At 44.0% G+C, this 26,813-nt stretch overlaps 1 protein-coding gene across 1 annotated transcript in view; it reads left to right on the top strand.

Moving 5' to 3' along the window:
• DIAPH1 (diaphanous related formin 1) overlaps positions 1 to 26,813 on the top strand; it is a 1,046,618-nt gene that overhangs the window by 521,255 nt on the left and 498,550 nt on the right. Inside the window, exon 9 of the mRNA XM_078653498.1 lies at positions 23,179 to 23,287. Coding sequence (XP_078509624.1) covers positions 23,179 to 23,287 — 109 coding nt within the window. The remainder of the gene's footprint in view (positions 1 to 23,178; positions 23,288 to 26,813) is intronic.

The raw sequence follows: 26,813 nt of genomic DNA, 5'->3' as shown, positions 1-26,813 counted from the left end.
GCAACGCCACTCACACACGCAACGCCACTCACACACGCAACGCCACTCACACACGCAACGCCACTCACACACGCAACGCCACTCACACACGCAACGCCACTCACACACACAACGCCACTCACACACACAACGCCACTCACACACACAACGCCACTCACACACGCCACTCATCCACGCAACGCCACTCATCCACGCAACGCCACTCATCCACGCAACGCCACTCATCCACGCAACACCACTCTTCCATTTGCAAAACGAAAAATTTCTAACTATTCTATTGCGAGACCTATTGCATTTTCAATGCTTGTTTATACTTTGGCACAAACGCCACAGAGTGCGGTTATACATCTAGCCAAAGCTTGAAGGAATACCGTTCTTACCTCATAAACAGAGGATCCAAGTCTGATCCCTGATCAGCAATCATTATGGGTAAGTCTAGTCCTGCTAAATATTCTTTCATCGGTTCTCTAGCTGAGGGATTATCTTTTCCAGAGATTATCTAATTTCCACAATTAGTCGTGAAAGGTCTTGTGAATGACAATCTATGTGTAGCATTTACTGCCCTGGCTACGCTGTATCTGTAAAATATCCTTCCTGGTATTTTATTTCTCTGAGCCACGCCAGCAACCTTTCTGATCTATTACCCTCGCCATATGGGCATTTTCTGTAAAGTATATCAGTATTTAGCTAAAGAAGCATACAAATCACCCCGCTTTCACTTACGATCAACCAGTTCCTTCATTTATTATGGCATTCCCACCACTTTATCTTCCCCATATGTGCTATCCTTCTAAACTGTTATCTCCTTTCAAATGCGTGTCCTCTATACAGCCATGCAATACATATTTCTCTTTGATCTGCATTCAGACCTTCCTTCTCCAATGCTCTTAATGGTGTAATGTTTCTTATGTTCGATGTACTGTTTGCCGAAACTCAGTTCCAAGATGGCTGGAGCCTCCATGTCTGTACTTTGGGACTGTAACCTCTCCAACAAGCATTCGATTAAGGTGAATGATTGGATACTGTTCTGCCTCCTTACTAGATCCCCACATAGAATTCATGGAACTCTCTACTAACGAATCTATAATCCTGTGACTAGAACCGTGTAGATGAGAGTAAAAGAAGTACATTATTTCTGATGGATGTTAAACTCTCCACTTGTTAATCTATTTAAGCTGAAAAAGCCTACCCCTCATTGGTATAATAAGTATGGAAATTCTAAACAAGGAATCCTTCCAAATCTATTGTATTACAAATCTACCTCTAGGGCCAGAATCACTCTTCTGAATCTTATATGGTTCATCACTTGTGATCCAAATTGCAACCCTTCTAGAGTAAGTTGTAAAATCAGCTCTGTGTAATCTGCCTCTCCATTTTCTACAGATCTTATCTCGATTCAGCTGTATCTGAAAGAAACAGGTTAGTTTTAGATTCCTTACCTTAGAATATCCCCAGGCGTCAGTCTGGATCCGGAAACCTTTGCGTAGCAGTACCCCTGCGCGTCGCTAGGCGTAGTCTGCGGCTCCGCGTCCGTCGTCGGCGCCGGGATGATGTCGCCGGTATACTTAGACGCCGCCCTCGCGCGCTGACGTCAGTTCTTTTTTCCGCGCCAGCAAGCGCTGATCCGGAAAAAGTGGTACCCTCTAGTAATTTTTTGACTAAACTTTTTCTTTCCTTTTTGATCTGTTTTTCCAGTCGCACGACTCCATCGGTGCTGGTAGGGATGCCCAGGTTCAAACCCTCTGCCGACTGATGTCGGTTACCGACCCCCATCGCCGGTGCCTGTATTGCTTAGGGGCCGACCACGATTACAAGTTGTGCCCCGACTGCTGGGCCTTAACGTCGAAAGCTAGGCGGGAGCTGTCCCGTAAGCGCCTCGAGCTCCGGCAGTCGGACCGTTTAAGGTCCCGGTCCAGGAGGAGGTCGAGGGACCGGTCGCGGGGGCTGAGCCATCACAGCTCGGCGAGTCGACACCACTTGTCGGGCTCCAAGTCCTCAGGTAAGAGGCACAAGAAGTCGAAGAAGCGACACTGCTCTTCTGACTCCTCCCCCCCCCGGACGCTCTCGCGACGCGGCCGGGGGTTCGGTTGACACCGCCCACGTGGCTCCGCTGGAGCCGTAGGCGTCGCGGCCTGCTCCTTACCCGCCAGTCCCTTGGCAGAACGAGGCGCCGGAGGAGATCGATGCCTTCCTCATGGCCAAGAGGTCGCTCACTCCTCTGTCTGGTTCCGCTGCGCCTTCGGGCCCCCCGGTTCCGACTGGGAGCCCAAGCGTGCCGGGTGCTTCGGCCCCGGCGCCGTCAGGTGCGTCGGCCCCTGCGCCGCGGGCGACTATGGTCCCGACGCCGCAAGGCCCCGCCGGATCCGTCGGATTCGGGTCGCCGCTGGTCGACCTAACGACCCCTCCGCCGGCGGCGACTCCTAGGGTGTCGCCCCCGACGCCGTACCCGGACGTCGTCGTCCCCGATCCCCCCCCCCCCCCCCCCCCCCGACGCCGCATTCGGCACCGAGAGAAGAGCAATACTTCTATGATCCGACCCCATCATTTGAACCGGAGTACCAGGAGATGGAGGACAAGGTGGATTGGGAGGGGTCTGAGGACCCTCTGGCACGGGAGTGCCAGTCTTTTCAGGACTGGGCTGGTGACCTGGGTGAGGCCAGTGGTTTGGACACTGGATTTGTCTCCCCTCCTACCGTGGCTACAGAGGAGGAGGCTGCCTACAGTGTGGTGTTGACGAGGGCAGCCAAGGCCTTGTCTCTTGAGCTCCCCATCGCAGCCGTGAGGACTAACCTCCTCACTGAGGTCCTCAAACCGCAGGCAAGCTCTTCGAAGCCTCTATTGCCGTTCAATGAGGCCTTAACTGACGTTCTGTTGGGCACTTGGTCCAGACCTGCCACAGGTCCCCCTGTAGAAAGGAACGTGGCCAGACGCCACCGCCTGGCCCCAGGCGACCCTTGTTTCCTGTCCACCCACCCACCCCCGAGAACCTGGTTATCCAGGCCTCCAATTCCCAGACCGCATTCCTGACAACTCCCCCTGATCGGGAATCCAAAAGGTATGAACAGTACAGAAAAAATATGTCCTCCTCACTTAGTTTGGGGTTGCGGTCGGTCAACACCGCTTGCCTTTTGGGCCGTTATACCCACTCTCTATGGGACACGGTCGTGGACGTGCTGCCACAAGCCCGGAGGAGGCCCGGGTTAAACTCGCCCAAGCCCTTGCGAAGGGGCGAGATGCGGCACGGTATTCGATTCGATGTGGGCTGGATACCACGGACTCGCTAGGCAGGGCGATTGCAACGACTGTGGAGGTTTGCCGCCACGCCTGGTTGAGGTACGCCAATTTTTCGGCTGATGTCCAGAACACCCTTATGGACATGCCGTTTGATTGCCGTCGCCTCTTTGGCGACAAGGCAGACAGTGCGCTTGAGCGCTTTAAGAACTCCTGGGCTACGGCCAAGTCCTGGGCCTGTCGGTCCCGTGCCAGCAAACTGCTGCCTTTCGCTCCTTTCGTGGCCAAGGAAGGGGCACCCCACACGTCCTGCCAGTCATGGGCCGCAGACTAACATCCAGCGCGGTGGCGGACCTGGTAACCGCCGTGGCGGTGCCAGGGGACAACGGCAAGGCCAGTCCACATCCACCCCCTGCAGCATCCGCCTCAAAACCCTCCTAGTCCGAGCTTTCTGCCCATTTAACGCCAGTGGGGGGCAGGGTTTGCCTCCCCTTCGAGGTGACCCGTCTAGCCATACCACCGCGTGTCAGGGGATCACTTGCAACTTCTGCAAGAGGAAGTTACGGCCCTCTTGGCCAAGGGGGCCATCGAACGCGTTCCTGGGCTAGAAGTGGGGTGTGGTTGTTATTCCCACTACTTTCTTGTTCCCAAGAAGGGCAAAGGGGGCCTACGCCCTATCTTGGACCTGCGGAATGTCAACGGCTTCCTCCCGAAGGAGAAGTTCAAGATGCTGACTCTGGCTCCGGTCTTAGCTGCCCTGGACCCGGGAAATTGGATGGTAGTGTAGTGTAGCTCCTATTTTCCCAATAGGCTCTGCGCATTGGAATAGTACCTACAGCAGTAAAGGCCTAGGCCAGACGTTAACTAGGTCTACTACTGTCGATACTAGACTTAATTTTTGGGTTTGCCAGCTAAGCTCAGAGTTCGCTAGAAACTTTCTCGAATGTTCAAGGAAGGATTAACTTCCCTGATTAGACAAGAAGGGATTTAGTTTCTGACAACCATAGAACATGACAACTTTGCTCTCCCCTAATCAAGAGTCAATCTCGAGAGTCGTGTGAGCACAAGGCAATTATTTTACTCAGTCAGTACGTGCATTCTTAGTCTCATCAGAATGTAGAGAAAAGGAAGAGACGGGCGTGTTCAATAAAAAGGTGTTATTTATTAATCAGTCTCTTTTCTCGTACAAGAGAAATGGATCGATATTATTGCAATACTTATAGTTAAGTAAAGTGCATACATTAAAAGCAATAGTATAAAATAATACTGTAAAAACATTGATATGGTTTCTGAGCCATATGATGTTTAAAATGATTAAAATATATTTACATACACATATACATTTGACTAAACGTACTCAACTGGTGTTTCTAAATACGCCTACCCCGTGTACCTGACCTAAGTCTAATGCGTGGGCGGGAATAGAAAGTTACAGTTTAAGTTAAGTTTGTTTTTGCCAAGTGAATAACTAAGGAATTCTCTGTGAGGGGTTATTCAGTTCTGTACCTGGAAGTTAGGATGAATGAGGAATGGTATCTCTTTCTCTGCTCTCGATATTCCAGGCTGCCTGCGAGGGCTGCCCAGAAGCGCCGGTGCTGGGTCTCTCGGCTTGAGATAGCAGCGCGTCTCTCAGCGCGTCAGGAAGGCGGGGCTGCTGCCAGCGGGGTCTGCTTCTGCTCTCGGCTTCGGCAAGTATGGCTGCTCCGTCTTGTCACCACGCGTGTGTTTGCATAGGGCAAGGTCGGCAATATTTATACCTTAAAGGTGCCGAGATTGACGTAAGGATGGACATAGATACGTCAATAAAGATGTCATACGACTTGCTCGTTAGCACATTCTTTACTAAAGTTCTCTGTGAAATCAAAACAATGGCCGCACAGATTTTCCAGGTTGTCATAGGTTTGATTTGTTATGAGAACGTCGTATGTCTTATCAGGGGCTGGAGGAATGTCGCTTGTCTAATTAGATCTCAAGCGTTATGACCTAATCAGATAACACGTTCCTGTGCCGGAGTGTGACTGCGTCAGATAACGGTATCTGCATCATGGGGGTTTTCTTGCCTCATGGGCTGACTGTTAGTTAACTTGATAGTTAGTTTAACCAGAATAGGGTCAGGAATAGGGGGACTGATTCAGAACCTATAGAAATACACGACACCCACTCCACGCTAACTATGGTCATATCTACTAATCTATGCATAGTATAACATAGTACAACATACTATAGAGTATAGTGTATACCTTACCACCCCAAAATACATAAATGCATTTCGAAATTTTCAAATATACTGAAAAATTGCAGTCATATATATTGTATGCACTTAAGCTATGAATTAAATGCAAAAGTAAACACGCATTTTTATGCATTATTGCTTATCGGTATATGAGAAATACACATGAAATGGCTCTTAATATGGCTATACAGAAAGGAAGTCCGAGACCATTTCATCACATAATAAAATATTTGTGAACCTACCAGCGGGCAGCTAAAGTCTATAAAGTATCTAAAAATAGAAATTTTAGTTCTCTAGGAATAGTTTCTTACTTTAAGCAGAAGATCAGTGTCCCGGGAAAAAATATGTAGAAAAATATTTTAAGGGGCATGCTGAAAAAATTGCTGTCCGTGAACTGGAGTGAAATTGTTCATGTGACTTTATTTTTAAAGTTGAAGGCCGAATTCAGGGAACGCCGTGTGCGAGTTTACTCAAAAGTCTCTATTTCTGTTCTGGAGAGAACATCATATCATTCAGGCTTTCGAAAAAACTGTCAACAGCTTCATGGGAAAGTTCCACTAAGTCGGAAATAGGTGTAACCATGCATTCGTGCGCATGATTGTCTCCATTGACATTCTGATTCGCATTGTTGACAGAAGGTCGTACCTGTTCGATGCTGCTTTCATCTTGAACTTCACTACTCTTCAATCGCAGTGGTGAAGTTTCCAGGAATGCCGTCATCAGGATTGGCAGCCTTTGAGGGCAGCACAAAGCGTGAACCTTGGTAGGAACCAACAGTGTATCTGCATCCACCGGCGCATCCGATTGTAGCGTCAGACAGGTGTCTAACACGCATTCTTCTCCGCATAGCAGACACCTTAGTACAGGTAAAACACACCTTTGCCACATTGGTCGAAATGATAGAAACCAAGTCATGTTCAGGTCTCTAAGCCGGGAGAGTCCCAGGATTTTTGATATCCGGTCCCGGTATCCAATGGCTAGGATCGTATCTTCCATTGTCGCGAGAGTTTGATCTGTGACATGGGTTGCCATAACGAAAAATAAGGACTAGGAATAGGATTCCTGCAATTAGTCCCAGGATCAGGGGAAGTCCGCCAAAAATCGAATGGACGAAATCTGGAAAAATACCCAGTATGGCTTTGAATGGTGTTAATGCCATCGAAAATACTGTCTTAAATACCTTTGAGACCCCAGTGGTATCAGAAATATTTAAGATTTCGCTTAGGATTTCCGCGAAATGTACGGGGGAATTAGTTGATAATAATGTATGTATCTCTGCAGTCGTCCTTGCGACTTGTAGATCATACGTTTCTTTTGATGACGTGAGCCTTGTAGGCGTCTGAAGAAGCACTGTTTTCATTCTGCTTAAAGTGTCTATTCGAATAGAAGTAATTTTCAAACTGGGCCATGCCCTTGCCTCCCTGTCTGGAAAGGAGCTGGGGAATAAAGAGCGTCCACAGCACTTGACCTTCGCCGTTGTAGTTACTAGATAAGGAGTCCCGGGCATAAGACTGCAACATCTGCGGTCTACAATAAGAATGTAACTCCCATTATAGAGTCTTTGAAAGAATGGTTCTATTTCAGTTGCAGGTGCGCCTTGCTGGTGACATGAAAGGTTGTATGAATTCCCTTCACAGGCTCCATGCAAACTAATTCCGTTACACAGAAGCGTGCCGCTTAGTGACATAGCACAATTGTTGCCACTAAGAAACACTTTCTGTCCTTTATTACTGACACATGCATGTGAATAGGGCAGGTTCCAAGTTGTTTTAAGGTACCCCTTTCCCAATTTCTCGTACATGCCAGCCTGTATATATTTTTGGCAGTATTGAAACCTGAAGGTTGAGATTGGAATATTTATGATTCCGTGTATTATCCATTCACTGACAGGTCGTTCTGACATTGTCATTGGTAATCTTTCTAGTTTTTCAATGCTCAAGATTGTATAATCAGCACCCTTTTGCGCCATACCGATTTGTCTATCAGTAAGGTTAAAGATTTGGAATAGTGACGTTGTGTTGATTAAACGCCAAGGCACATAGCCTGAACGCAGATTTTGTAACGTCCAGCCAAGCTGTACAATGGAACGCAATTGTGACTGACCATGTTGTAATAACAGTAAGTCTTGCGATAATATATCGATTGCTGAAGACACAATGCTGTTCAATGAAAAAATTCTGGAGGACAGAGTCATTAACCCATTGTCCACTACAGAAAGTGATTTTTCCAAATTGATACCGTCAATTTCCTGTATTCTTTCTGCTGTTTCAATTTGAGTAACCTTCCAGGCCTCATTGTATGCTGCATATACAGAGGCTGCTATGAAACGCTTTTGACGCTGTTTGCGTGGTCCCATTATGAAATCACGCAAGTCAGCACCATCAGTAAGTAAAGTTAGGTGTTGCTTAATTTCAGGCAGTGTGGAAGTCTGTAGCCATTGAAGGCATAATTTGCCCACACTGTAGGTTGTTATTATCCCTGGGTGATGTCTTTGGGGATATCTAGGGTCTGGCCTGGTCATTTTAAAACCCTGTGTTTTATTCAGGAATCTATCTTGACAGTTATTTGTATCTGTGGGCCAGATCAACCATTGTTTCCAATCAGGATGTGTTCTGTTTTTGTTTAATATATGGTTTACGTCTATCTCTTCATCTGTATCAGAGTTATTGCTAAACATTGTTGGCTTTGGAATAGACGGATTATTTAAATCTTTGATTTTGGCTAAGCCAAGACAGGTGGTTTGTTGAACAGTGTCATTTAAAAATATCATTTGTTCTGGGATCATGCAGGCTCTAAACAAAGCTTCTAAACCCTGTACTTGCCATTCTTTTGTACCCCAAACACTTTTTAAATCAACATTTTTGTCCCAATAATCAAATCCAAATGTATTCATTTTTTCAAAGAATGAATCTGAATATATCAATTTTGTGTTGGTTATTATGGTTTTCATCCCTGTCTTGTTTGACAATTTAAAATAAAATGTTTCAGCATTACTTATGTTAAAACCTGAAAAATATGAATATTTGTCATACACGGTTCTAGAGCTCCCTTTTGGAGGTGTAGCGCAATGTTCCCATTGATTATAATTTAAAACATTTCTAGGTTGTGCAGATTTATGCAAAAAATGGTTACCATAATGGTTATAGCAATACATACTATCATAATTTGTAGAACCTTGCAAATAATCATGTTTTGTAAATTTAGCAGACATTACTAAGTCAGACATCATGTTGTTAATACTCTCGAAGTCCCAATCATCAGCAAATGAGTTTGGTTTTGCAAAGTCACTCAAAGAGATCTTGATTTGGTGTGGATATTTCAGGATCTCGACCGGACCATAAATTTCATAGTCAGTGTTGTCCCAGGCTACCCCACCAGGTATTGGATTGGCTGTGAAGTTGGCTGAAGAAAGTTCTGAAGAAAGTTCTCTTTTCTCGACGTGTGAAGATGTGTGTGGTTTGAGGACCAAGTTGATGTTCTGACTTGCTGTGTCCATTTTAGCATATTTTCCCTCAATGAAGCGTCCCAAAGTAAATACCATGATGAGCCAAAGTATGAGGATAAATGCGCCAAAACCCACCCAAAATTCAATCCATGGAGAAACCAGATATGTCTCTTTCAGATGTTTCAAAAGTTCCTTAGCTTTGTCTTTAAAGGATTTTGATGATGGCTGTGTCTTTGATTCACTGAAGCCGTCAGAGGAATCATCGAAGTTGATGAAGTACCCGGATGCAGTTCTGTCAATTGTTCCAATTGCTTCAGGATTTTTGTTCCTTGCATTTTCACTTGGTACTTCAGTATAGATTGGTGTGTCTCTGCTAAATGTCTCTATTTGGGTTTTCAGAGGTCTTAGTTCTATTGCATTGTTGCATAGTCCTTCTTGTTCTTCTGCAGGCGTTTCGAATGTGATGAGCCTTTTTGATAGGACCTCTGTGCTGGTAGCAAACCTTGGTGTTCTGCTACTTATTGGGAGTCCACTTGGCCTACTGTTTGTTATCGGCCACATGTTGTGGTTTTACCAGGTCGATGGATACAACTCGGTTCTCCTTTTTTCCAGCAAGTGGCGGTAGTACAACTGATCTTGTCCCGTTGACAGACAAGACAGGAACTGCTTTTCTGTAAGAAGGCCCAAATTCCTTCTTTACCGCGATCTTCTCCCTGACTAGATCCCCGACTTTTGGAATCCAGACAGGTCTTGCTGGGACAGGTGGTGATTCTTCAGTGGTTGTTGGCTGTTGTTTCAACTGTATGTTGCTCAGGTCTTTTCTTGTTTTGTTTAAGTCCTGCAAAATAGCCAAACGGTCTTTGACATCAAAGCTTTTTTTCTATTACCACTGAAGTCTGACTATTAAGGTCAGAGATCAACATCCTAGTTCCGAATAATAATTCGTACGGACTGAATCCCTTCAGAGAATTTCTTGGCAAGTTATTTAGACTACGTTGGACACTTATTAGATGTTTGACCCCCCCAGCTCCCGAACCTAATATCCTTTCCATTATAGATTGCTTTCTGCCTTGGTTTTTTCTTTACACCATCCCGTACCCTCAGGAAGGAAGTGAGAAGATTCCCGCTGGGCTGTGCTCATTTGGCCATGTTTCCCCCCCAGGCTGGATTGCCTGAGTGAAAACAATGGTCGAACGTAGCATGCTCTTAGCGTATATGCCATTTAGACTCGCAAATCTTGTATAATAGTCCGGACGTCAGCCGAGTGCTGGTGATCTACATTATAAGTGGAAACTAGCCTGTATATGTTAATCGCAAGCCATTCTTTTTGCTGGTAATATTATCTGCCTTGATACGACGAGGTATTAAACTGCTTCTCCCCCCACTGCGATCTCTGTTGCAGTTTGGGCAGTTTTTTACAAACATGGTGTAGTGCAGGCTCATGCCTGGCCACCAGTACCGTGATTGTAATTCTTCCAGAGAATCTTTTAATTTAAGGTGTCTGTGACCCTCGCCCATGTGTGCGTCTGCGATTAACAAGTTTCTCCTGTCCATGTTTGGAATCACTCTATCCCCCACTCCAGGGATTCGAGCAAAAGGGACGGAGTTTGCATCGATTATGTATGTATAATTGAGTGGATAGTTGATCGGTAACGCTGAGCAGTCGCCTTTTGATGACGTTTTCACCGCCAGCATTGTTTCACCGTCAATGTATTTTAATGTACGCTTTTTTCGATCTACGGGAGCCGATTTAGTGGCTGCCGCTGCGGCTGTTTCAGCCAATGAATTCCCTACAACGTGAACGCCATCACGTTGATGACTCAGTGAGTGAGTCATGTGAGTCTTTGGTAGTTCTTTTTTCAAAAGAGCTACTTGTTCCCAGAGCAGTCTCTGCTTTATTGGTGCATCTGTGTCATCTTTGTAACCGTTCTAAATCCATGTCTGCAAATCCTTGTTATATGCTTTGACGCAGTAATATGAATCTGACACTATAAGCGTCGGGAATTCGCGATCCGCATTATCTAGCGCCATTTTCAAAGCTATTATTTCAGTTTGTAGTTCTGAATTAGTTTCTACTGAGTGTGATTTTGTTAATAGAGGTTTTAATATACCTCCGCGCCACACTTCTTTTGTAATCTCACATGTGGGGTTGTATGCATGTTCTCCCCAAACGGAGGGTTGAGCATGTCCGTCTGTATAGATTACACAGGCGTAATGTCGTAGAGGAAGAATGTCGATTGGCAGAGGATACGTCTTTTCATATTTTAGATTTTTTAATTCCTCTAGTTCTGGATCAAAGTAGTAGTATACTTTGTCCGTTGTGATTGAATTCACCCATTGTATCCATTCCGGATTCAATGTTGTTGTTGGTAAATTACACGGTGTTGTTAATGCTTCAAAGGCTGATTCTGCTGTTCTGACTGTGATATGTCTACCGTCAGCTATGTCTTTTTCTCTAGCTATTGCGGTTTGAACTGCACGAATGATTTTTTCTGTATTACTGAATTTCTGTTCAGCTTCTGTGTACAAGTGTGATTTGAATGCAATTGGTACCTTTTCTCCTTCATTAGAAGTCAGGTATGTGAATCCGCATCTCCCTGGGATGACTCGGATCACAAGATTGCGTGTGTTATCACGTGTTTCTAATTTTGTTTTAATTAGCATGTCTGTTTGTAAGGATCTCAAAATTTCTGTGTGTGTTTGAGTCCAACTGGATCTTTTAAAGTCTGGTTTAATTAGATCATAAAGGGGTTTGACCCTTTCTGCGTAATTTGCAATGTATGTTCTTCCGAAATTTAGGAAGCCTAGAATTGACTGTAGGTTTTTTAGTGTTTTAGGAGCTTGGATTACGGCACATTTCTCTAGGAAATTGTCTGCCAGGCTTTTACCTTCACTTGATAACTCATATCCTAAGAATAGGACCGTCAGATGGGCAATTCTGGACTTTTTGAAGTTGAATTTGTAACCCTCTGCAGCGAACCCAAGTATTATGGTGTTCACTCTTTTCAAGTGAGTCTCCAAGTCATCATCTGTTAGGTAAATGTCATCAACATAAGATAATGCTTCATCATCATATAGTTGTAGTAATTCTGTTACTCTCGCTGAGAATACCCCCGGGCTGTTCTTGTACCCCTGGGCTAACCGACAGAATTGTTTTTGAGTGCCATTTACTGAGAATGCAGTTAAATATCTGCTCTCCGGTGCTATGTTTTGACAAAAGAATCCATTGGAAATGTCCAAGGTAGTTTTGTATTTTTTGCGCACTATGTTATTCATTAGTGCAGCACTGTGTGAGTTTTGTACTGCAAAGGTTTTGCAACATGTGTTAAGGTGTCGGTAATCCAAAACTAGACGGTACGAATTGTCTGGTTTGGAGACCGGAAACAAAGGATTGTTCATTTGTGAGGTGCAAGTTTCAATCACCCCCTGGTATTCTAGCTGATCTAGTATTTCATTTACTTGTTTTTTAGCTTCTTGCTTAATTGGGTACTGCCTTTGTGCAGTTGGTTGTGATTTTAACTGGATTTTGTGAGGAGGAGAATCCTCATCCCATCCTACATGATTTTTATATAAAGCAGGTGCTAAGGCCACTGCCCACTTTCTAGCAAGTGTGTATTTTTTATGAATCGGTATTTGATTCGAGAAGGCAGGCATAATTACTTCTTCGCCATGAGGGCACTCCCTGACAAACTCTGGTGGCCAGTCTTTTTCAGCTAGAAGGATGTCATAGCCTTTGGAGAGGTTATCCCAAAATAGTCCCCTTATTTTCCTAGTCTTATCTCCCTCTATACGTAATGTTATCTCGTATATCTTGTGGGGCTTGCTAACTCTGGTGTCTGCAGTTTCCACTTGAAGGTATTCATTCGTGTCCACTGTCTCCAGATGATTCATAAGGACTTTGCGAGCTATGCTCACCTCTGCTGCGCTGTCTAGCATTGTCTGTGCCCACTCTCCGTTTTTCAGTTGTGTCCTCAGTATTCTCGGCATTGTTAACTACCTTGATACTGGCTACCTTCTTTTTTGGAAATTGTAATTTCTTTTTTAGCTGAGCAGGTTCCTTGTCTTTGGACTTGGCGTGCTCTTCTGATCGTCCTCTTCTTTCCGATTTCTGCGAGGAATTCTGAAAAGATTGAGAGGGACGTGTATCAATGTCTTGATATCTATCAGGTTTTTTTAATATTATCCCTATTTCTAAGGTTATATCTATTCCCAGAGGGGTCACTCTGTGGTGACCTCTGTCTTTGGTTTGGAGATTTCTCTCTTCGCCTCGGAGACCTTCCTCTGGACTGGAATTTCTTTTCTTTAGGATTGGATTGTTTATTTCCATCCCAGTTCTTTTTTGGTGAATTATTATTATTAAAAAATATTTTTTCTGGACTTGTAGTCAGTTGCGGTTTTACTGGTATTCCACCTAGACTATCTCTGCCTAGTTCTTCATAGGATTTTTCTATGATTCTGGCAATTTCAGCTGGTTGGTCTGCTATATCTGTCTCTTTTAACCTCTGGCGGATCGCCACGTTTGCTGCTTCACCTTTTATGTTGGCTAATAATATAGCCGAGACCTGCTTGAAGTCTTTTAGTAATTTCATACCAAGAGTTAAAGCAGGTTCTGGACCGTATTCATCTTGAATTTGTTTTAGCACATCGGGTATTACCGAAATGGATGGAACACCGTGCGTTTTTGTGTAGATGGAAGCAAAGACTGTACCCCAAGTGTCACAGTCCTCAATGTGTGGTGCGATTCCCATTGGGAGACATATAGTCAGAATCCTGTGTTTTTCCAGCGGGGTGGTGTCAGGAAACACCGCCTCTATTTGGGTGATTTTCTGTGCCAACCAGAATGGTATTTGTTCCCGTTTAGCTGGAACTTTACCTAGGCAGGATTGGATGTTCTGTGGTGTAATTTTATTTGTGTTCCCCTGGTGAGGGGTCAGCTGTGGAAGTTTAATCGCTGGCTGAATTGTTGAAGTCCGCATTACATACTGAACTAATTGTCTATGAATTTTTAGTAGTTGTTTTAGCTGTATTAATAGCTCTGCTGCAGGCATTCTTTCGATGTCTGGATGTGGTGTGTATCCGGCTAAGACCGGCCACGTTGCTCCTGGTCTTCCTAAAGGACCGAGCCTTGTAATGTGATTATTATGTTTTAGGGCGCCATCAAATAAGAGCAAATGCTCTTGGAATTTGAGTGGTACTTCCACCTCCTCGAAAGGAGTGTACTCATTAGGAGGTTCCTCTATTTTGTAATAGTGGAAGTACTTTGTTACAGCATTTGCTGCTGGAAAATGTATCCATGAATAGTATACCTCTGTCTGCCGATATTCGTGTGCCTCAATTACGAATATGACTGTGCCACCTCTAGGTGTCAGTCCATTTTCTATAAGTTTTAAGGTTATAGATCTCCTTTTGATGACCGGAATGAGTATTATATCCGCGTCTGCTGCTTGCATGGTAGCATCAGCATCTGCGAGTTCAGTTGCTAATCTAACTGCCTCTCTTTCATCATCACTCTCTGCCATTTTACCGACAGGAAGCTTATGTCTTTTGTTTGCAGATCAGGTTTCTTATGGAACAAAGATTAGATGCACAATATTTTGGAACTGTTTATCCTTCAACGTTGACTATACCAAGAACCTTACATAGGAGTTCCCTCCTGCGAGGTTTTGGAGGATATTACCTTTCACCCACTCCAGACGTCTTTGGAGTATAATGGGAAAAGGGGTTTGAGTGAGAAAGCACGACTGAGTTACTCTAAATGTCTTACGTTAGTTTTATCGCCCTTTCCAAACGCGTTGGGCGCCATGTAGTGTAGCTCCTATTTTCCCAATAGGCTCTGCGCATTGGAATAGTACCTACAGCAGTAAAGGCCTAGGCCAGACGTTAACTAGGTCTACTACTGTCGATACTAGACTTAATTTTTGGGTTTGCCAGCTAAGCTCAGAGTTTGCTAGAAACTTTCTCGAATGTTCAAGGAAGGATTAACTTCCCTGATTAGACAAGAAGGGATTTAGTTTCTGACAACCATAGAACATGACAACTTTGCTCTCCCCTAATCAAGAGTCAATCTCGAGAGTCGTGTGAGCACAAGGCAATTATTTTACTCAGTCAGTACGTGCATTCTTAGTCTCATCAGAATGTAGAGAAAAGGAAGAGACGGGCGTGTTCAATAAAAAGGTGTTATTTATTGATCAGTCTCTTTTCTCGTACAAGAGAAATGGATCGATATTATTGCAATACTTATAGTTAAGTAAAGTGCATACATTAAAAGCAATAGTATAAAATAATACTGTAAAAACATTGATATGGTTTCTGAGCCATATGATGTTTAAAATGATTAAAATATATTTACATACACATATACATTTGACTAAACGTACTCAACTGGTGTTTCTAAATACGCCTACCCCGTGTACCTGACCTAAGTCTAATGCGTGGGCGGGAATAGAAAGTTACAGTTTAAGTTAAGTTTGTTTTTGCCAAGTGAATAACTAAGGAATTCTCTGTGAGGGGTTATTCAGTTCTGTACCTGGAAGTTAGGATGAATGAGGAATGGTATCTCTTTCTCTGCTCTCGATATTCCAGGCTGCCTGCGAGGGCTGCCCAGAAGCGCCGGTGCTGGGTCTCTCGGCTTGAGATAGCAGCGCGTCTCTCAGCGCGTCAGGAAGGCGGGGCTGCTGCCAGCGGGGTCTGCTTCTGCTCTCGGCTTCGGCAAGTATGGCTGCTCCGTCTTGTCACCACGCGTGTGTTTGCATAGGGCAAGGTCGGCAATATTTATACCTTAAAGGTGCCGAGATTGACGTAAGGATGGACATAGATACGTCAATAAAGATGTCATACGACTTGCTCGTTAGCACATTCTTTACTAAAGTTCTCTGTGAAATCAAAACAATGGCCGCACAGATTTTCCAGGTTGTCATAGGTTTGATTTGTTATGAGAACGTCGTATGCCTTATCAGGGGCTGGAGGAATGTCGCTTGTCTAATTAGATCTCAAGCGTTATGACCTAATCAGATAACACGTTCCTGTGCCGGAGTGTGACTGCGTCAGATAACGGTATCTGCATCATGGGGGTTTTCTTGCCTCATGGGCTGACTGTTAGTTAACTTGATAGTTAGTTTAACCAGAATAGGGTCAGGAATAGGGGGACTGATTCAGAACCTATAGAAATACACGACAGTAGCGTTGGACTTGCAGGACGCTTATTTTCACATCCCTGTCCTGCCAGCCCACCGGCGCTACCTGCGGTTCACGGTAGGCCACGAGCACTTTCAGTTTACCGTGCTCCCCTTCGGCCTTACCCGCGCCCCTCGGGTGTTCACGAAAGTGATGGCGGTGGTCGCAGCTCATCTGCGCAGATTAGGGGTGTCAGTCTTCCCCTATCTCGAGGACTGGTTGTTGAAGGCGTGCTCGCCCCAGACATTCGTCCGCCACCTCCAGACTACGGTCGACCTCCTGCACCTGCTGGGTTCTCCATCAATGTGCCGAAGTCACACCTGTGCCCCTCTCAGAAGCTCCTCTTCATCGGAGCGGTTCTAGACTCTGGTTTATCCCCTCGAACAGTGGGTTCGGGATATTCAGGCTCTGACTCCGATCTTTCAGCTGCGGCTTCTGGGGCTGATGGCCTCATGCATCCTTCTGGTGCATCACGCCAGGTGGCGGATGCGGGCTCTGCAGTGGGACCTGACGTTTCAGTGGGCCCAGCATCAGGGCAACTTGTCTGACCATGTCTTGATCTCGGAGGGCACTGCAAGACAGTTGCAGTGGTGGCTCACGGACCGCGATTGGGTCAGCGGCAGATCCCTCTCCATTCCCCAACCGGAGCACGTAGTTGTGACGGACGCGCCCCTCCTGGGCTGGGGGGGGCACATGGGAGAGGCGGAGATCAGAGGCCTCTGGTCTCCGGGGGAGTCCCGGCTCCACATCAACCTTCTGGAGCTGCGGGCGATCCGACTTGCCCTGAAAGCATTCCTCCCCTCTGTCCGAGGGAGTGTAGTGCAGGTGTTCACGGACAACACCACCGCCATGTGGTACTCCAACAAACAGGGCGGGGTGGGGTCGTGGACCCTATGCCAGGAGGCTCTGCGTCTCTGGCAATGGCTGGAGCATCAGAACGTGACCCTGGTGGTTCAAAACCTGGCAGGTTCTCTGAACGCCAGGGCGGACAAACTCAGCCGTCGGTGCATGATGGATCACGAATGGCGTCCGAACTCTGACGTGGTGCAATGTCTCTTTCAGCAGTGGGGAGAGCCTTGGTTAGATCTATTCGCCACAGAAGAGAACGCGCACTGTGATCAGTTCTGCGCGTTGGAATTTCCAAGGTGGCACTCGCTCGGAGACGCTTTTCGTCTTGAGTGGAGCTGCGGTCTGTTGTACGCCTTTCCGCCTATACCACTTCTACCCAGAGTACTGAAGAAGATCAGGCACGAACGGGCCCAAGTCATCCTTGTGGCTCTGGACTGGGCACGAAGATACTGGTATCGAGCTACTCAGCATGTCAGTCGATCCCCCGGTTTGTCTGCCTCTTCAGGAGGACCTTCTGTCGCAGCAGCAGGGGATGGTCCTCCACCCGAACCTGTCCAGCCTCCACATCCATGCGTGGAGATTGAGTGGCGACAGTTGAGGCCATTTAACTTGCCTCCTGAAGTATGCGATGTGATTATGGCAGCCAGGCGTCCCTCCACAAAATTGGTATACGCCTGTAGGTGGAACAAATTTGTGGCATGGTGCACAGCAAAGGCTGTGGATCCCCTCTCTGCCCCCCTTTCTGAGGTTCTCCTCTTTCTTCTTTTCCTTGCCCAGCAGTGCTCTGCTCTGGGCACTCTTAAGGGCTACCTCTCTGCCATTTCTGCCTTCGTAAGGCTCCCTGATCAGCCTTCTCTTTTTAAGTCCCCAGTTGTAAATAGGTTCTTGAAGGGCATCACTCATATGTTTCCCCCTGTTCCTTTCGTGATGCCTCAGTGGGACTTGAATCTTGTTCTGACTTATTTGATGTGCGCTCCCTTCGAGCCACTTCATAACTGTCCTCTTAGTCTTCTCACTCTTAAGACTGCATTCCTGGTTGCCATCACCTCTGCCAGGAGAGTGAGTGAGCTCCAGGCTCTTTCTTCTAAACCTCCTTTCTTTTCTGTCCATCTTACGGACACGTCCCTCTTTCCTGCCCAAAGTCGTCACAGCCTTCCACATCGGGCATTCCATCACCTTGCCCACCTTCTTTCCGTCTTCGCATCCCTCGAAAGAGGAAGAGAGGCTCCACCATCTGGACCCAAAACGTGCGCCCTTATACCATCTGGATCGCACACGCCAGTTCCGGGTGGATGACCAACTCTTTGTTGGTTACGTGGGCGCTAAGAAGGGACGGGCGGTGCACAATGGACCATTTCTCGATGGGACGTTTTGTGCATCAAGGCTTGTTATTTACTGGCTAAAAAGGAGCCTCCTGTGGGGCTGTGTGCCCATTCCACTCGGGCCACAGCGGCTACTACTGTCCTGGGTCGGGGAGTCCCCTTGCAGGACGTCTGTCAGGCAGCTACGTTGGCCTCGCTGTACACGTTCGCAAGACACTACTGCCTGGACAGCCAAGTCCGGAGAGATGGCTTTTTCGGCTGTTCCGTTCTCTAGGACTTTCTGGTGTGATTATTGGTTCGCAGACCCACCACAGGTTTGGTATTGCTGGGTTATCTATTCTAAGGTAAGGAATCTAATACTAACCTGTTTCTTTCAGATGCCCAAGTTACTTACCTTCGGTAACGCTATATCTGTAAGATACAGTAGTTAGTATTAGATTCCTTACCACCCCACCCAACCTCCCCGTTCTGCGAACCGATATCTAGGGTTAAGGTCATCCCTTTTCAGGGCCCTAGTTTTATGGGACCAGGGTTGGTTTTTATCATGGCTCTGCGTTTCTGGCGCAGAAAAGCTGTGTATAAGAACTGACGTCAGCACACGAGGGCGGCGTCCTAAGTACTCCGGCGACGTCATCCCGGCGCCAACGGCTCCGACGACAGGCGCGGAGCCGCAGACAACGCCTAGCAACGCACAGGGCTACTGCTACGCAAAAGTTTCCGGATCCAGACTGACGCCTGGGGATATTCTAAGGTAAGGAATCTAATACTAACTACTGTTTCTTACAGATATATCGTTACGGAAGGTAAGTAACTTGTGCTTTTGAAATATTATCATGTGAGAAAGCATTTTTAATTGCTCTGCCCTTTGTGAGTAAGAATACTTTGTATTGTTTAGTGAAATCAATCCCTAGACCTTCTAGTACATGTGCTTAAACCTCTCGATCTTTCTGTGGCATGTTACGCCCTTTTGCTTCCTGTTTCTTATTCAGACTTTCATTATCCCACATCTACTTCTGCACAATACTTAAATCTCATCCCTGCACACCTGGGTATGAAGAAAAGTAGAACATTTTTAAATCCAGTACCTTGTGATCCATAGCAACTTAACATCTAGAACATCTGTAAAACCCGTTGCCCAGTTTAGCTTTGTTACTACTCCCAACATCAAATTAAAACCCATCCAAAACTTATATAGTAAACGTATTAGGACATATTCAAAACATTTGCAGAGAACTGTGTCCGAGCAAACTTAAATGCAACTCCCAGACACTGAGTACCAGGATTCTAAGGTGCGCTCTCCAACATATGAAGGAAATTTCCTTGAGCCAGAAACTCAAGCTCCTTCTATAGTCTTAGGCATGGTGACAATTTAGAGCTGCGACACTTAGGAAGAGAGGTTTAGAGATCCAGTAGTTGGGTCATAGTCTATGTGCTATCGTTCATATTTGCCTGTACAGCTTGAGCATGGACTGTGTCAGTATTCATGTCTTCAGATGTTTCTTGAGTTTCCCCCTAACTTAAATACCAGCACGTGTTGCTCATCAATTCCCATAGTGATCGGTGATACCAAGCCATCAGTCCAACCTCACGCAGTTTCTGGAGAAAGAAATGACATCTCCTAGTAACCTGTATTTGATATTATGGACTTGGAACCTAAGTTTCATTGCATCAATGATTTCCTCTGGGGATGTTCCTGTTTGGTGATGTCTGGGAATATTGGAATTACATCTCTGTCCTTGCAATTCATTAAATGGACAATCAACCCACTGGGTAGAGCAAAACGTTTTGGGGACTGCGTGCAATGTGCCTTCTAAATAGAGAACACTTTTGAAAGAACTCTGTTGTTAAATTTCTAGCATCCGAATTTCCAATAGAATTTCTGTGAGCCGCCCTCACCTTATTATGAGTGTCCCACAAGTCAAAGGGGATTTCTCTTAGATCTGTCTTTACTTACACCTCCAGTTCATACATGTTATCTTGTAACTTGATGATAGTGCTAGGCACTCCTGCTAGATTGGATGTAACATACGTGACAGCCTCCAACCTCTGTCCCTTTTTGGAAACATACCCTAATGAGTTTTATGTCGATCGATATTCTGTCAATTTTATATTTCAGGGCTCTGCATAAGTCTTTAATGACACTCAAAAAGTTAAATGGCGTTGGTTCACCTTATGCAGGTTCTGCTTCAGGGGCAATTAATTGTCTCCTCCAATATGTGCTGTCTACTGAACAATTCTGTTGTCTTGGAACCATTGGGGGTTTACATTTCCACAGATTGACAATGTATCTTTTGGGTGTGCACTATGTTCCGCTATTCTTAAAGGGGAATGCAAATAGAGCTGTAGTGGTGATTGAAGTAAATGTTTACAATACCAACGGGCCTAAGACTTAAACTGTCCACTTGTCATTTTTTTGTCAGAATGCATAGTCAGGAAGGGTGCTCAGAGACTGTCAGTTAATATGGTCAAAGGACACAGCAAGCAGCAAAGTTAGTAAACCATAGTTTTGCTGCTTTCAGTGAGTGGCTTCCATGTATGATCGAAGCAGTTGATAAGCCAGGAAACTTACTGAAATAATTTCAAAAAATTAGTTTGGGCCTCTACTAGGAAAGCTTCTGATCATGATATTTTCCCAATACCCCTGTGTATCCAGATTTCTTAAATTTTTTGTTGGCTGATTAGGGACTTTTCCCGGTTCTGCAAGTACAAAGTTGCAGTGTAAAGCTCAACTGTCAGTCCTGTCTATCACCAAGTTCATCAAACCCAATCAAGTGTGCAGTCCAGAATCCCGGGTTTCCTCACTGCTCCCGGCCAGGGTTTGCACCTCTCAGGCTCTTGGGCGCAGTGACCGGAGGATCTTGGCTACACAGAAGTCTCAAGGTACCGACCATGGACCTAATTCTGCGGAATGTATGATGTTACAATGCAAGCCTTTACAATGCAGTTTTTACAGCACAACATCCTTTACAACGCATTCTTTTACATTGCATGCCATTACATGGCATGTTCAGAAACTACTTTTACAACGCATTCCATTACATCGCATCATACCTTTATTACGCATACCATTACAATGCATACCAAGTCAAGTCAAAAGAAGTCTTTATTCGATTGTTCATCTTAAAAGACATGCTACACATCCAACATTATGTCTCAATTTCTAAAGTGCACGGATAGTTGTTTAAAAAAATAACTTAATATGAAGTTAAAAACATGAACTAAGACAGAATTAAATCATTTATACACGACTTCATTTGCAGAGTTAAAAGTTAAACATAATAAAGAAACAGTTATTACAGAATGTCACAGTCTAATTGGGACCTTGTAGCTTATTTAACTGGGACCTTGATGCGAGTTAATCAACCTCAAGCGTAGAATCCAAGCCCAACCACGATATTTTGCAACCCCTATTACTATCAAGGGCGATAGATCGGATTTTAGGATTCTACAGGCTGTAGATGCTGAACGAGTGTCCAGACTTCTACATAGTGGACGTAGCCACTTTTTTCTAGGGGCAACATACAGGGGGCATACAAAGAGAAAATGAGACCCAGTTTCACCCTGCCTGATACACAGTGGGCAGTGCTCTGGCCCTCCCTTACCCCATGATATAGTTAGGCACCTCAGTGGTAACGAGCCAACTCTCAGTTGATGGAAAAGTTTGCTATCCAGGGGCTTGGTGATGACATCCCAGAACTTTTCAAAGGAAGAGACATCCTTCAGAAGAACAAATGTCGTTGTTAGGGAACTTCTGTCATTTCCGAGTGTCTTTTACCAACAACCCATTCCCAGTATAGATTTCTGAGCTCTTTTTTGGGAGGAAAGGTGGCCGAGTCAAGGTTATGCCATAGTTCACCATGCATACCATTACATCGCATTTAAGGTAAGTGTTGGGTAGTGTAGGGGTAAAAATTACTATTTTAACTCCAGTGAGTGCAACAGTAGGGTAAGTGTCGGATAGTGTAAGAGTACTATGCGTTGTAATGGTATGTGCTGTAATGACTTGCAATGTAATGCCTGCGTTGTAGTGATATGCGTTGTAATGACCTCCAATGTAAAGGCTGCGTTGTAATGACATGCTATTTAAAGGATGTTGCAATGTAATGACTGCTATGTAAAGGAAGTGCGATGTAATGATTGCATTGTAATGATTGCATTGTAATGATTGCGTTGTAAAGGTTGTTTCCCAGTCTGCGAGAAGCCCAATGAGCACCTCCTCTAACATGCTCTGGTCTACTCTACATCAGACCATGTCTGCCATCCTTAAGGTACGTTTCTTCATCCTTGCTGCCTGTCTGCCCCAGTCAGGACTCTACGGCGTTCTCTCAACCAGGTACAACTGTTAAAGAGTGAGCGAAGCTCCATGATATTCAATTGGTCACCATTATGTGTGGGGCTTTTCCAATAGCTCTGCAGTCACCAAAACCACCAGATTTAGACTCTGCTTTGGGTCTTCTACTTTTAGAGTAGTGTTTGTTGCATTGCCTCATTAGGTGAGCTTGCTAGAATTTTGCAGTGTGACAGAGCTCTGAGAATTCATGTCCGCAAAGCCTTAGTGACAGACACGCCACCCTCATATGACACCTTTAACTGCATTGTTTTGCTTGATTACAGGTAGTGGATTTTCAACTGGGAACCCTGGCCACTGAAACCTCGAGCTTATTTTGATTAAATTGAGACAGTTGCTACCTACTTAAATATTGTTACATTAGGTTCATGGGTTCACTTTATGGGCATTAAGCACACAATTGCTGAATGAAAATGATGGTGCCTTTTAGAATCAAAGTTATTAATGATCCATCACTCTGGTTATGTAATTTCATCTTTGTGAAACTAAAGAAAATTCTATTACTTATCTAAGGGCCTGTGTTTATAGCTGTACTATTTTTGTAAACTCCTCTTACATGCTGTTTGTTCACTTTAAGGAATGAGCGGGTCCTTGAAGCAATGACGGAGCGGGCTGAGATGGAAGAGATGGACCGCTTCAAACCATTGCTGGATGGGCTGAAAAGTGGAACTTCTGTAGCTCTGAAGGTATTGTTGAAATCATGCAAAATATGCTGATTAAAAAAGTTTATTGCAGAATTGAAGAGCTCATAAAAGTACATCCAGCTCAAGCTTTAATCCAAGGAATAACTGTCGTGCATCTGAAAGATGCATTCCAGGATGACATAAGTACATTCTACCATTCCATTAACTACACATTCCAAGTTACATCATAACATGTAAGATATAAACACAACACATCCCCTCAATAGTAATCAAAAATAAAAATAAAACATTTCTTTAAAAAAAACAAGCTAGTATAATAACAATGCTTGTAATAGAAACTATGTAATAATAACTATACAATTCATAAGTATAACGCAATTGTTAACACAACTGATTATCTATTCTCTGTGATATAATCCTTTAACCAAGAAGGAACCATTTTCCTCCTCAATGAATGACGAAGAACATTGGAATCCTCACAAAGAGAGGTTGAATGTACAGATTCTACTAACCTAGCATCTTGTAAAGAAGAATTATCCCCACACTGAGTAGCATTAGATAGCCCCTCATTCTCATCAGCTCTTGCAGCATTAGACATTTCAGTTCCCTGTGTACCTAAACATTCTCCAGAAGGAATCATTCTTAAATCCTCTCCATCTAAATCTTCTGGTTTCCAAATATCCTTAGACTCCTTTGGTTGGCTTTTAGCAACTCAATTTAAATTCCACACTTTACCATCAGAAACTCTTACTGCATTGATCAGAATTTCCGTTACCTGACAAGGTTAAAAAACTGGGAATCACCCTTTTGTACCTTATTGGGTTTTTTAACTCGAACCCAATCACCCACCTTAATATCAACCTCCTTAGTGCCATGTTTAGAATCGTAATAAGTTTTACTTTTATTATGTACATGCTCTAAACGAGATTTAACTATATCACTAGGCCATGGCTCACTTCTGTTAGAAAATAACCACGTGGGAATGGATTTGGAACGTGGATTCCTATCTTTCATAAGAACAAAAGGAGAAAACCCCGTAGAATCATTAACCGTAATCCGATAATTCCACACTGTTTTCCCAATTTGTGTATGCCAATCCAAATTACTATTCAATGACAGCTGAATAGCATTTTTCAAAACCCGATTAAATCTCTCCACTAAACCATTACCACTTGGATTATAAAGTGATGTGGTTATGGGAAATTCCAAGTTTCTTAAAGTAAGTTGTCGCTTTTAACGATAAAAATTGTACACAATTGTCAGTAAAGATTCGAGAAGGAATACCTTCCACAACAAAAGTTTCATCCAGAAAAGCAAGAACAGAATCAGTGTCCGCTTTACTGACCACCTTAACTACAGACCACTTAGAAAATAAATCCATAAGCACTATTTAGGTAACAATGAGATCCATCAGGTTCCTGAATTGGCCCCATTATGTCAACAGCGATACACTCCCAAGGATTATTGGGATAAAATCCTTCTAACATAGGAGGTCGCATAGTGTGTAAACTCTTATCAGCAGAAGAACATGAAATACAGTTCCTAACACTCTTCTCAGTTTTTGAATCACAACCTGGCCACCAAAACAACTTCTTAACTAAGGACTTAGTCCTAACAATTCCTGGGTGTCCTTCATTGCACAGTTCTATAATTCCCTCCCGTAAATTCTCATCAGGAATTATTCTTCCACCTCTCAAAAGTGTGTTATGTGAAACAGATAATTCAGATCTGATCTCCCAAAATGGTGTGTGATTAGAACTTAATAAATCCTTTTTTGTTGGCCAACCATTTACAGTATAGGAAATGACATCTTGTAAAGTACTGTCCTTAGTATATTCATTATCCCATTCTTCCCTACTGAAGGCAGATAATCCTTCATCTTGTACAAAAGCAATTTGTTGATCGTTCCACTCATCACTATCGCATTGTTCTAACATGACAGGTATTCTTGACAAAAAATCTGCGATTACTTTGCTTTTCCCTGGAACATAAATTATTTTATAAATGAGATTTTGCATCCTCATTGAAATCCTTGCTAATCTAGCTGAAGCCGAAATAACCCCTTCAGTAGTTAAAAGTTTTACCAAAGGTTTATGATCACAGTGCACATTTTTCCCCAAATGAAAGATTTAAAATGTTCTAAGGCCCATGCACAGGCTAGAGCCTCTTTTTCGATAATAGGATACTTCTCCTCTCAAGGTGATAAAGACCTTGAAGCGTAAGCAATAATTTTATCTTTACCATCTTTATCAATTTGTGATAATACAGCTCCAAGTCCTTTATTACTTATGTCTGTGGTAATTATACTTTCAAGATAAGGGTTAAAACTATGAAGAGCAGTTGCCTCCTTGATGTTTTTAAAATCTGTGTCACATGCATGAGACCATTCAAACGTAGAATTTTTCTTTAAAAGTTGGCGAATGTTGTAAGAAATATTGGCAAAATTTGCTACAAATTTAGAACAGAATTCTGCCATCCCCAAGAATGACCTAACGTCATCCTTACAAGTTGGCACAGGAGCTTCAGATATAGCAGAAACTAAAGAGGGCTTTGGCTTGGCACCATATTCATCAATAACATGACCAAGATATGTCACACTTTTTTGGGCAAACTTGCATTTAGAATGCTCCACTGTAAGACCTTCACTTTCAAGAATACCAGGAACTTTCCTTAATCTCAATAAATGTTCTTTCTCATTACTTCCAAAAACCAAAATATCATCTTGGAAAAACCGAACGCCCGTATGTTTTTAAAAAGTTGGTACATCAAATGCTGGAAAACGGCAGCAGCCGAAGCTAACCCAAAGGGCATACGTTTTTATTGAAAACATCCAAAGGGTGTAACAAAGGACGTGAATTTCATTGAATCAGGAGACAAGGAGATCTGATGATAGGCAGATGATAAATGTATAGTGGAAAACCACTTTGCATTCTCAAGACTGACAACCATCTCGTTAATTTTTGGCAGAGGAAATTTGTCTACCACTATGGTATTATTCAAATGTTTAAGGTCCACACATAACCTTATTTTGCCGTTGCTCCGTCTGGCAACGACAATTGGAGAAATCCACTCACTTGCCTTTAATGGGTTCAATAATGTTGTGAGATACCAGTTTATCCAATTCTTTACTTACATCCTCCCTAACCAAAATCGGAACATTTCTGCACTTGTGTACCTTAGGACAAGCATTCTGTTTAATGATAATTCTGTGTTCAAAACCTACCAAATTTCCTAAGTCCTTACTAAACACCTTCGGAAATTCTTCTAAAATGCTTTTAGTGACAACAGTACTATCATCCACAACCAAAACTTGTTCTTGACTGTTCGGGTCTAAAATTATATGAAGCTGCTTCTGGTCAAACAAACCTAATACTGGAGGGCCCCTCCTTGCCCCATACAACTTGCCCCCACACATTCTTCCCTTGAATTTAAAGACAAACCATCTGTAACCCAGGAGGTCTATCTGCTCACCACCATAACCTTCTGGATGGATATCGGGCTGTAACAATTTTTCACCAACCTTTTGTACAAAAGTAGATTTCCACATCTCTTCGTTACCTATAGTATA

This window comes from Lissotriton helveticus, chromosome 7 (genome assembly GCF_964261635.1).
Source record: "Lissotriton helveticus chromosome 7, aLisHel1.1, whole genome shotgun sequence".
NCBI classification, from domain to species: Eukaryota; Metazoa; Chordata; class Amphibia; order Caudata; family Salamandridae; genus Lissotriton; species Lissotriton helveticus.
The sequence above is the reverse complement of the archived record's forward strand: the minus strand, read 5'-3'. Positions and strand labels throughout refer to the sequence as shown.